Raw genomic sequence first — 12,279 nt, 5'->3', positions numbered from 1 at the left:
GGCATGGACCGTTTCGATTGCTTTAAGACACGACTATTGACGCTTTTTCCTCTGCATGGTACGGCTCGCCTCGACTCAATGTGCTCTACTTTGGTTTCCTGGTACTTGTTTTAGTTTCACCTGGGTTGAGGTTTCAAGCGAGCTGAGCAGAAACACTGCAGACACTTGATTGGTCAGAGACGATCGGCACTACCGGGACATTGGACATCCTGCACAAACCCTCCATTTTTAAACAGAAAACAATTTTTTCATCCATTTGATCCTAATTTTAAGAAATGGCAGCCCGCAAAAATACCATTTTCAGCTAATGAGGTGCAGCAGGTTCCTCTGGTTGGTTGCAAGTATTCAGCAAGTACCAGGGTGATCAGCTAAATGGACCTGCGCTTATAAAGGTTTTCTAGTCGCTTTGCCAACACTCAAAGCGCTTTACACTACAGACTGTATTCACTGGTGGCAGAGGCTACCCTAAACAGTGCTACCTGCCACCATTGGGAGTTCGTTCATAAAGCGATGAACGCAGCATCAGAAGCAATTTGGGGTTCAGTATCTTGAAATTAGAGTTCAGTTTTTGAATTTATGGTTCATTTTATGAGTTTAGGGTTCAGTATCTTGAATTTAGGATTCAGTTTCTGAATTTAGGGTTCAGTATCTTGCTCAAGGACACTTCGACAAGTAGATCAGGGGATCGAACCACCAACCTTCCGATCACTGAACTACCACTCTACCAACTGGCTATTACAATTAGTTAAGTAGAGCCGAGCCGAGCTGTTCCATGAAGTGGAAACACGGCATTTGGCCTAGTCAGATACAAAGCTGCTTGGTGAAACAAAAGTTGTTGGACCTGCAGTTGAGAGATGAAAAGCCTGAGTCTGATCAGATTGTGGATTTGGAGAATAAGCCCCCCGTAGCCAGTGATGGCTTGATGAACAGTGCATGACCAACAGTGTTGACCAATAGGAAAATACAAAAAACAAACTCACCACACTTCCTGCCCATCAGCACGTGTCCCGCCACACAGTGTCCTGGCAGTTCTGCCGGCTTGACCACCAGACTCTTGGCGAGCTCGTAGTCCGAGCCGGCGAAGTGGAGGTGGAACTGCTCCCGGTTGATGGACTTCCTGAGGGTCCGGATGGTTTTCCTGAGCCTCTTCTCTGAGCGCCGGCGCACACAGTTCAGATCACAGCTCTCTGCTGAGAGAAGCATTTCATACAAACATACTGTTTTGAAAGCAAGACGTCATTTCCCCCACACCTATCCACCTAAAGTCATGCGTGGATGCTCGCATGCTTGCCTCGACATTCACTTAAACGCACCATCGAGTCGGGGGGGGGAGCAAACCAGGCCAACATTTATAAAGGAGTCAAAGAAAACAACTAAACACCTGGATTCAGAGTCCCAACCTAGAGCCCACCACCACCACCACAGCCGAGTCAAAACAGGAGATACTTTAACAGTTTGGTTTGTTTAGTGACAAACAGACAGCAGCGAGAGAAAGACGCAGAACGAGAAGCGAAGGCAGGCAGAGAGGAAGCGCAGAGAGACCAACCTGTTACCTCCTCTAGGTTCACATCCAGCTCAAACTCAGCTGTTATGGACGAGCCGTCCTCCTCGCCCGCTTTCCTGCCGTGGCGGCTTCGCGTTCGCTGCCCGGACGAGGTGCAGCGCAGGCTGACGTAGCTGAACTGGACGTTTTCAGTGAAGAGGAACCTGCTACCTGTGGACATGGGAGACAACCACCCCCCACACACACACACACACACACACACACACACACACACACACACACACACACACACACACAATCGCACAATTGTTAAAGAAAATCCTTTATGGTGAAACAGCAAACTAATTCTATTGGCCAGTTACAGATGACATGGAGACGCCAACAGCTGTCTAAGTCTCTTTAGAAGGTTGTGATTAGGGTTGTCAAAAGTATCGATATTCAAAAAAGAATCAATACTAAAACGTTGTATCCGGATACGATACTCATTTTCAAAAGTATCGATTTAGTTTATTGTTATGTGTGTAAAGCATAGCAAAGGAAGGAACACTTAAGTTAACTTAAGTTTTTTATCAAGCTTGCCTAATATTGTGCACATCATACAACCTCAAAATATTGTTCTTTTTTTTTTCCTCTTAAATTTTTTTATTATTATTACTTTAAAAAATACAAATAAAAAAAAGAATAATAAGATATACTATAGTATATCTTATTATTTTTAATTTTTAATGTATTTATTTATCTTTAAAAAAATTATTATTATTACTTTTTTTATTTTATTTATTTATTTATTTATTTATTTTTTGGGTTGTCGTTAGTTTGTTGTTTATTCCTTTTCTTGGAGATCCTCATTTGGGAAATACCAGTTTACCTTGTAAATATGTTTGTCTGTTTACCCTATGTTTTGTTATTTACTTATTGAATATATACCTTGAAAAAAAAGGAAAAAAATGCAAGGTACAATATTGTAAAGAAAACAAAATGACTGAATATGTTTGTGAAAGTAAGAAGCCTTGCAATAAAGTATTAAAAAAGAAACTGTTCTAATTACTATTGTTTATTGTATTTATTTATTGCACTACCTCAGACCTGAAGCTTGTTATCATAGTTGCAGTTTCTTTTTGCACAACTGTTTTTTATTATAAATGTTGCATTTTTCTTGTTAATAAAAATGTTTCTGTTAAATTTTGGGGTCTTTACAAAGCCTAAACATGATAACAAACTGTGTGAACACACTGTCTCAGGTCCGTCTGTTAGAAAAGCTACAGTGGAGAAAAACACACTGGCCATCTGCCTTCTTATAATCATTCAAATATAATATAATATACAGTCATGGAAAGATTATTAGGCCATTATTTTCTTCAGTTTCTTGTTCATTTTAATGCCTGGTACAACTAAAGGTACATTTGCTTGGACAAATATAATGATAACAACAAAAATATCTCATAAGAGTTTAATTTAAGAGCTGATATCTCAACATTTTCCATGTTTTTTTTTCATAATGATTTTGGTTATTATCAAGAAAACCATGTTAAATGTCTAGATATCAGCTCTTAAATTAAACTCTTATCAGCTATTTTTGTTGTTATCATTATATTTGTCCAAACAAATGTACCTTTAGTTGTACCAGGCATTAAAATTAACAAGAAATATCTCATATGAGTTTAATTTAAGAGCTGATATCTAGACATTTTCCATGGTTTTCTTGTTTCATCATAATTTTATGTTGCAATAGTCTTCTATGAAAATAGGAAATCATGTTAAGTTGAACTCAAGTATGTTTATACATCTGCACTGAGCATCATGGTACGATTTATGCTTACCTCGTATACTCATGTAACTTTTTTTTATAATCATGTCTTGTACTACTTAATATATATTATAATCATGTTAATATCCATTATAATCATGTTAGGATGAATGACTTCATGTTATTATCTGTGTAAATGCTGTAATTGTGTGATAATTGTTTGATTTAATGTGGACCCCAGGAAGAATAGTCTTCATCTCTATGAAGACTAATGGGGATCCAAAGGATACAATAAACAATAAACAATAATAACCAAAATCATTCATCATCGTCACACAATCGCACGACTGTTAAAGAAAATCCTTGACAGTTAAACAGCAGATTTTATCGCCACATCACACACAGATTTAAAACAGCCATTATGTGTAGTTAAATCGGTCATATTTCAGCTGGAAAAAGATGTCATGGTGACAATCTGTTTTACTTGAAACAAGTTTGTGCTCCTTCAGTGACTATGAGGGATGTAAAAGAAGACGCCAAAAAGCCTTTGAGAAGCCAAATAATCCTACAATCGGAAACCCATTTGATTGATGGCTAGGTCAGACCCAACTGAAAGGCATGCTATGGCTAATTACATCCTCCCCTGTCACCGCCAGACAAAGTGCTGCGATGAGACGTTCAAGACACTCAAAACCACATCACTTTCACCACAAATTTCTTTCACATTTGCCTTTGGTTTTCTGGCTTACTTTGAAGCAGCCTCCAGGTCTCTTTTATCCTCTAAAGACTGTGGCTTTAGATGTTGGCAGCTTTTGGTAAACCCTAAATGTTTTTTAACCAGCAACATGAAGAAGCTGTAATTTTAATCCCTGTCTATCTGTGAGCTAAGTGCTGTGTTTGCAGGCATTGTTGTGTTTGTTGTGTGGCAACCTCTGTACCTGAGTGTGCCGAGTTTAAGCTCTCCTTCAGTTTCTCCTGACTTCGTTTTAAGTTGCATTTTGCGGTGCCCGACTTGAAAGTAGCTGTGGTCTTAATGCGAGGAACGTTAGCCATTTCTGGACCTGCAGGACGGAGAAACGGAAAACTTTGTCATTTCAAGGCAAGGCAAGTTTATTTGTACAGCACAATTCAACATAAGGTAATTCAAAGTGCTTTACATAAACATTAAAAACAGCAAGATACAATTGAAAACAGTAAAAACAGTCAATTAAAACAGGGAAAATAAATAAAAATACAACTAAGATAAAATAAGATACAGCAGGCTAAGAAAATAGGGTAACGCTTTATAATAAGGTCCTTGTAATAACCATTAATTAACAAGTAATAAGGCCCTTGTAAGTCCTCACAAGATGCTTATTAACATTATTGTGTGTTTATAAGCTTATATAAGTGTTAATAATGGCATTATAAACACCCATGACCCACCCATTATGTCTTTGCCATGCCTTTATTAATCTTATTGTTTGCTTATTGATATTAAAATATACTTTATTGCTCATCTATTATAAGTTAACTATGCTTTTTGCAACTACCGGATCTAAAGTGAGAACAATGCCTTATTACTTGTTAATTAATGGTTATTAAGGACCTTATTATAAAGCGTTACCAAAAATAGATAAAATAATAAAAAGCACAAGTCAAACATTGCGTAGTTAAAAAGTAAAGGCAGTAGTACAGCAGATAAGTGTTAAAGTTAAGAGTACGCTGCAGTAAACAATAGTGCTTTTTTTTCAATCTACTTTATACATCAGCTGAACACAAGGGATGCCTGAGTTGCTTCTGAGTTACGGTTTTGTGTGGCAGAGCGGAAAGATAGATGTAAATCTGTGATGTTTTCTACTTGCCTAAGCAATGCGAGCCGCTGTTGTTCTTTTGTGCGTCAGCCAAGCAGGGCAGAGGCATTCCACAGGTCACCGTGTAGGAATCCTCCGTCCCTGAAAAACACACAAGAGGCCGTGACACACAGACCAACACAGACAAAAGTTAAGGCTACAAAAGCCAGTTCAGAGGGAGCAAACAGGCGGCGTGTAGCAACACGACCAGCCGCTCTGCAGACCGATGTTGACAACCAGATCTGGAACAGCTTAACTTACTGACTAATTGCATTTCCATTAGCATGCATTAGCCGCGTGGCATCACTTTTTTCAAACATAGATGCACCAGAAGATACCAGAGTCATACTGTGTCATCCTGTGTGTGTGTTGTCAGGCTAAAAACATTATAGTGCACTTTCAATTCACCATCAGAGATGTGCCGATACCAACTTTTCCTTCCAATACCTGAACTTGTGTATCTGCTGATATCTGTTACTTATCCAATACCAGTGCTTTACAAAATATATAAATGTTTTTTTAAATTTTAGATGTATATGTCACCTTTTAGGTCATGGGTCTCAAACTCGTGGCTCGCGGGCCAATTGCGGCCCTCGTGACAATATTTTGTGGCCCCCAACCTTGATATAAAAGTTTAATGTGAGTTTTATATGAATGGCACTTTACCGTGTTGTGTGTGGAAGGTCCCTTTAATTACTTTTTTTGGTAATTTTGTGTCTTTTTTTTGGTAATTTTGTGTCTTTTTTAAATAATTGTGTCTTTTTTTGGTAATTTTGTGTCTTTTTTGGTCATGTTGTGTCTTCTTTTGGTCATTTTGTGTCTTTTTGTAATTTTGTGTCTTTTTTAAATAATTTTGTGTCTTTTTTTGGTAATTTTGTGTCTTTTTTGGTCATGTTGTGTCTTTTTTTGGTCATTTTGTGTCTTTTTTTGTAATTTTGTGTCATTTTTGGTCATTTTGTGTCTTTTTTAAATAATTTAGTTTATTTTTCTGTCATTTTGTGTCTTTTTTTGGTCATTTTGATACTGCCTCCAGCAGCCCCCAGGGAATTTGAGTTTGAGACCCTGTTTTAAGTTGCCACAGGACGGCAACATCTTCAAAGATGTTTTCTAGATGAAGACCGTTAAATCTTTGGAAGGCTTTCAATAAAAAAGGTTGCATTAAAAGTGATGAGAAAGCCACTAAGACGGGTCATTAATTACATTAAGAGCCAGACTTTTTCTAAGCAGACACTGTGGGTGCTGGACTTTCAAATAAAGAAAATATAATGTACTTATGTCTAGGACGGAGAGATTAAAAAGATCCTTCGCTCATACAGCCATCAGGCTGGCTAATTCTAAAAGAGCTAACAGACTCAATTAATTTCCTCTCGGGGATAAATAAAGTAATCTTGATTTTGATTTGATTTGATTTGATTTGATTTGATTTAGCCTGTCATTGTTGGATATTTTCACTTTCTTACTAAATTCTTGTATTTTTTTGGTAAATCCATAATGATAACTAAATATTTTAGTAGAAAATGCTGTCAGACTTCCACTAAGGAGGCAGTTTACTGAGGACTGATGGTTATGGAAATCTCATTGTAAATATGCCTGAAAGCATTTTTTTCCTCCTCATATTTTCCTAATTCATTAGGCTATTATTCTGTGGGCTTCCAGTTGATGATCGCTGCACTAAGGATAGCTACCGAGAGCTAAACTGTTGCAGAATCTCTGTTTCTTTGACACATTGCAAAAGTAAAAGCGACTTCATTACAGCTCTGGCAGCAAGTGAAGCAAGGGGGAGCAGAACATTAATGCTTTTACCTGTGTGATGAACATATGTAAGAGTTTAACAGAACTGACTGCTACAATAGTGTGTGTGTGTACAGTAGTTCTGAAGGTCAGCTTTGGTTCCCGATCACCTCATGATGATGAGTGATTTGACAATAAGGCACAGGTGCAAACCTTGAACCTTTTACATGCGATCATGGTCAGCCAATCCATTTCCTTTGCAGTTCTTGGAAATATACTACAGGCCAAAAGTTAGGAAGCGACTTAAATTTTCTGTTCAAAATGGCTTTCTTAAAAACCAGTATCTATTCTTTGGATTTTTGGATGTGTTTACTACATGATCATTGAAAAGAAGGGCTTCGTTTTAGGGTTGAGAAGATTTGAAGTCTCAGTGCAAACAAGTTCAGTGCAAAAGTAAAAAAACAAATCACATTTTGCATTATTCACTTTAGCTCTTTGGCTTTTGAGAGTTTGGATATAAAAATCCCAATAAATCTCAACTGTGTTCATATCTCTGACAAACTACCACAGAAATGGATCAAATTGAAGCAGCTGAATAAAGAAACAAGAGTTCAGATTTATACTTTAAGGAAAGAAGGATACACAAAGTCTAAGCAATAAAAACCCAAAGACCTGATAATTATAGTAAAAATGTGTTCTAATAAGTGACTCTTTAAATAATAATCATGTTTATTTTGTTGCAAAGTATAGCAATGAAACTATGATCTTTTTTGTACAAATTTGATCTTGCTTCCAAACTTTTGGCCTGTAATGTATGTAAACACAGTTGGAGTTGCACTTATTGAAAAGCAGGTAAATGATGTTATATGGGGAGCTGGTTTCACCGACTCACCGCTGCTGATGTGAACTTGGGACTGGCAGGTCAGGAAGCAGCGGTCCCCTCCCTCCTGCTTACTACAGTTGAGTGTAGGCTTAGAGGGGGGTTTAGCAGGTGGGAACCCCTCAGCCTCTAGATGGAAACCACAACAAAACTCCAAGGTAAAAAATTAAACACTTTTGATTGTAACAAGTAGGAAGACAGACATCCTGACAGCACAGACAACATCACAGCACTCTGGATTGTTTTACTAAAGCACAAGAAAAAAAACAAGTGACAGAGAATTAAAGAGAAAAAGAGAACAGATTTCAAAGTATCTCCTGTTTTTGTCCCCCAAGTTTTAGTCCAAAATGTGGGATGGCCACAGCCTCTCATTCAGGAAGAGTCGCTGGCTTACCAATGCAGTCCTTTTTGTTCCAGTGGAGCTTATAACCAGAGTGGCAAAAGCATTCATATCCACCCATGGTGTTCTCACAACCCTGCTCACAACCGCCATTGTTCACACTGCATTCATTTATATCTGAGAGGAAAGGAAAAATCATTACTATAATTACAGGGTCCGTTTTATTATGATCTTGCTTTTAACACATTTCTAAATTGAGCACTTTGTGTGTTACGCTGGAGTTGTTAAGCGCCCGATGCAGACTCACCTCCGCAGTGGGCCAGCCCATACATGGTGAAGCCTTTGTTGCACAGACACTGAAAACCACCGGGGGAGTTCACACACGTGTGATCACATGTCCGTTCAAAAAAACACTCATCTATATCTGTAATCAAAATCAGACAGGTGACATAATAGCAGGGCAGTCAGTTGCAATCTTCATCAGGAGGGATTTCCCCCCACAAACACACACATTTGATCCAGAATTTTCCCACTCGGAGAAATGTGATGTGTGCATCAGGTGAAACAGCAGTAGCTTTTAATAGCTTTTGCACATAACAAGAAGTCAGTGTTTCATTGAGGCGCCTTAAATTGAGTTTAACCCTTTATCAGGCAAATAATTATATTTGGTAACTTCAGGTAATATTTCGAGAAAAAAGTTGCAAATTTACTAGATTAAAGTGGCAAATCTACAAGAAAAAAAGTTGCAGATTTAAGAGATTTAAAGTGGGAAAATCTCCCAGATTCACCACTTTAAATCTCATAAATCTGCACATTTTTTTCTCGTAGATTTGCCACTTTAATCTCGTAAACTTTTTTCTCAAAATATTATTTTCGTATGTTTTTTTTTTACACATTCTGGCAGTATGTAATATCCTCCAATATTCTCTAGGGTTGAAATTTGGAATTTGCAAGTATTTCAATGAGTGCCCTATTAAGGGTTACAGTGGTGAATCTGGGAGAAAAAAGTTTTTTTCCCACTTTAAATCTCTTAAATCTGCAACTTTTTTTCTAGTAAATTTGCAACTTTTTTCTCGAAATATTACCTGAAGTTACCAAATATAGTTCTTTGCCTGATAAAGGGTTAAGGCCCCGTTTACACGAGGACGCTTGCAGGTAAAAACGACAAAATATTTTATGGGAAGTGCCTTTTGTTAGACGGTGACGGCGTTTTTGGGGCTTAAAAATGCAAAAATCTGAAACCAGCCTCCAGGGTGTAAAACTGTAATCCGCTCCACCGTAGCGTGTCCGTCTACACTGACTAGACGTAAAACTCTGATCTGATCTGCTCACGTCACGTACGCGTTTACGTCACATCCATGCTCCAGTACAGGAAAATAAATAAACATGTGGGATTATTTCCATGGTGGGACCTTCAAACTGCTCTGGCAGCTCTAATAAACTTACAGGAGTCTTTCCACCAAATGTACAGGATATGTACAGATAGTATTAGTGAACAGAGAAGGGTCTTTAATTACCTCCGTCACATTTTGGATGCACCGATTGGTCGGAGGCGAGCCAGACGGCTTTGGACGAAGATCTAGTGGATGGTGGAGAACTTTGTGGAAGGAGTAGCTGATGAAAATGTGTGGCGTGAAAACTTCCACATGCCCAAAGATGCTCTTATGGCTTTAAGTGATGCCGCCTGGCATGCATACAATCGAATTCACACACTTTTGCGTCACCGTATGCAGCAGATTTATTCCCGAAAATGCTCGTCTAAACGCGGAATAAAAAGTGAAGACGCGACGCCACTTTTGCGTCTTCTGTTCAGACCGTCATCATGTAAACGGAGCCTTAGTTGCATCTGGCGAGTGTCATTAAAGACACTTTGGACCCTGATTTAAAGGTTAAAAAGTCTTTTCATATGCGATATAAAACAAGAGTAGATTTGAAGTTGTTGCAACCAGGTACACACATGCATTTACACATTCATGCATTAACACAAAAACATACACTGCAAATTATTTGGTTCTTACCAAGATAAAAAACTATTTATATTGTTATTATTTATATTTAGAAGTGTTAGATAATTTATCTTGCTTAAAGAGTTAATTTCTTATTTTAAGTATTCAACATGCGCCTTTAAATCAGGACTAAAAACACTATTGTTTACTGCAGCGAACTCTTAACTTTAACACTTATCTGCTCTACTCTACTGCCCTTACTTTTTAATTACACAATGTTTCACTTGTGCTTTTTATTATTTTATTTCTTTTCTTATCCTGCTGTATCTTATTTTATCTTATCTTATTGTCCTGTTTTAAATGACTGTTTTTATTGTTTCCAATTGTGTCTTGCTGTTTTTAATGTTTATGTAAAGCATTTTGAATTACCTTGTGTTGAACTGTGCTATACAAATAAACTTGCCTTGCCAAACTTGCCTTATTTCTAGATTTAACAATCAACAAAAGTGAAATTATCTGTCCATGCAGCAAGACAATTCCCCTCAGATTTAGTGTTTTCATCTTGTCATGCCAAATTTTAGCCTCGTAGGATAATAAAGGTGTGGAAACTTTTGTGGTCTGACCGATCAATAAAGCGAGCTATAAAGTTGCTGATTGCGGCAAAAAATGTGAAATCCCACAGAGATGTTAAAGTTATTCAACCAGTAAAACAAGACTTGAAACTATCTGCTCATGTTGTCATACCCCACTCCCTCTTTCGTCTTTCTAATCAAATTGTATGTGTACTTATGTGTTTGTAAGTTAATAACAAGTTATGCATGTTAATAATGGTAATAACAAGTTTATAAACTACATTACTATGTGTTATACATACATACATATATATAAATATTACTGTTGTTATATAACTGAATATAGTAAATTAACATAGGGAGAAGGGATTTAATAAGCTTTGACTCCTTTTGAACACAAATAAGTGTTGCGTCTTGTTGTTGTTTCATTTTGTGTCGTTGTCTTGTATTTATTGTTGTTCGTTTTTCACATTATTAAAAACCTGTATATTCTCCTTGGCTTTCAGTCCCAGCTAGGCAAGAATCCTTGGCTTTCTTTTACCCTTTTATTTTTCTTTTCTATCTGTTTTTGGATTGAGTTTTTATTACTATTTTATTGTTTTACTGTTTTTTAGTATTTTAGTATTTTATTGTTTTTCTTGTTTTTATTTATAACTATTTGTTTATGATTGTATTGTATTTTAATAACTGTACAGCACTTTGGTCAACTTAGGTTGTTTTTTTTTTTTTTTTAACAAATATTTATTCATTGCTCATCCTAAAGTAAATATTGTTGGAATATGACAATATATGACTAAAAAAAATAAATAAATCAAAGCTTCCACAATAAGCAGGTCAGTTATGAACAGCTCCAGTGTTCACATCATACAAAACAACCTGATTTCACATTTTAACAAAAAATATCTGACAAATGTCAGACATTTTTTGTCTTGTTTAATACAAACAATTTTCCTTTAACCAAAAATACTTTGATAAAACTACAACAAATGAGGTTGTTTTTAAATGTGCTCTAAAAATTTAATTTTGACTTGACTTTGACTTCGTTTGTTTTTAAATTTTCATCAATCAAAAAAAAATGATGTCACAATATTTGTCGACTCAGGAGCCATTTCTACCTTGACAAGAGCGCTCGTCTGTCAGCAGCTTGAAGCCTTTACTGCAGTTACACTCAAAGCTGCCGATGGTGTTCTTGCAGAAATGTTCGCAGCCGCCGTTGTGATGCTCGCACTCGTCAATATCTGTGGGGAGACGAGACTTACTATATGAATCCACTCAGTTTAACAGACTGATTTTCTGGAGGGTTTATTCTTGTGGACTGGCAGTCTGACCTTTGCATGTTTTCGCGTCGGGCTGCAGCGTGAAGCCGACCGGGCAGCTGCAGCGAACGCCTGTGGATGTGTCTTTACAGGTGCAGTCGCACCCCCCATTGTTCACCGCACAGGTTTCTGAAATTACAACACACAACGTGAATGTTTGTCAGTGACCTTTCTACTTGTGAAAAATACTACATTATTCCTCACTGTCAAATACTAAATCCTTAGTACAACAGAAGCTCAATGTTCAGAACAGCGTGCTCTAAAAACGACTGAAACAGAGTTGATGTAATAATAGAAATTACTGTTTCTTATATACATTTCAAATTATTGTCAAAACTGCTTTGAACACTTCTGTTTGGAAGTCGTCTTGGCATCTTATATAACCTAAAATTCAAGCCACTTGATTCAATA

General features: G+C 37.1%; 1 protein-coding gene across 4 annotated transcripts in view; it reads right to left on the bottom strand.

Moving 5' to 3' along the window:
* The window catches only part of scube2 (signal peptide, CUB domain, EGF-like 2), a 39,139-nt gene that overhangs the window by 17,453 nt on the left and 9,407 nt on the right, over window positions 1-12,279 (bottom strand). For 2 of the 4 annotated variants that reach the window (XM_059349271.1, XM_059349277.1), the window contains exons 8-16: window positions 11,881-11,997; window positions 11,668-11,790; window positions 8,342-8,458; window positions 8,089-8,211; window positions 7,707-7,823; window positions 5,096-5,185; window positions 4,190-4,312; window positions 1,547-1,714; window positions 981-1,190 (exon numbers count right to left, since the gene is read on the bottom strand). In XM_059349271.1, coding sequence (XP_059205254.1) covers window positions 981-1,190; window positions 1,547-1,714; window positions 4,190-4,312; window positions 5,096-5,185; window positions 7,707-7,823; window positions 8,089-8,211; window positions 8,342-8,458; window positions 11,668-11,790; window positions 11,881-11,997 — 1,188 coding nt within the window. The remainder of the gene's footprint in view (window positions 1-980; window positions 1,191-1,546; window positions 1,715-4,189; window positions 4,313-5,095; window positions 5,186-7,706; window positions 7,824-8,088; window positions 8,212-8,341; window positions 8,459-11,667; window positions 11,791-11,880; window positions 11,998-12,279) is intronic. The other 2 variants (XM_059349284.1, XM_059349293.1) reach the window with 2 other exon arrangements.

This window comes from Centropristis striata, chromosome 2 (genome assembly GCF_030273125.1).
Source record: "Centropristis striata isolate RG_2023a ecotype Rhode Island chromosome 2, C.striata_1.0, whole genome shotgun sequence".
In the NCBI taxonomy this organism is placed as follows: Eukaryota; Metazoa; Chordata; class Actinopteri; order Perciformes; family Serranidae; genus Centropristis; species Centropristis striata.
The sequence above is the reverse complement of the archived record's forward strand: the minus strand, read 5'-3'. Positions and strand labels throughout refer to the sequence as shown.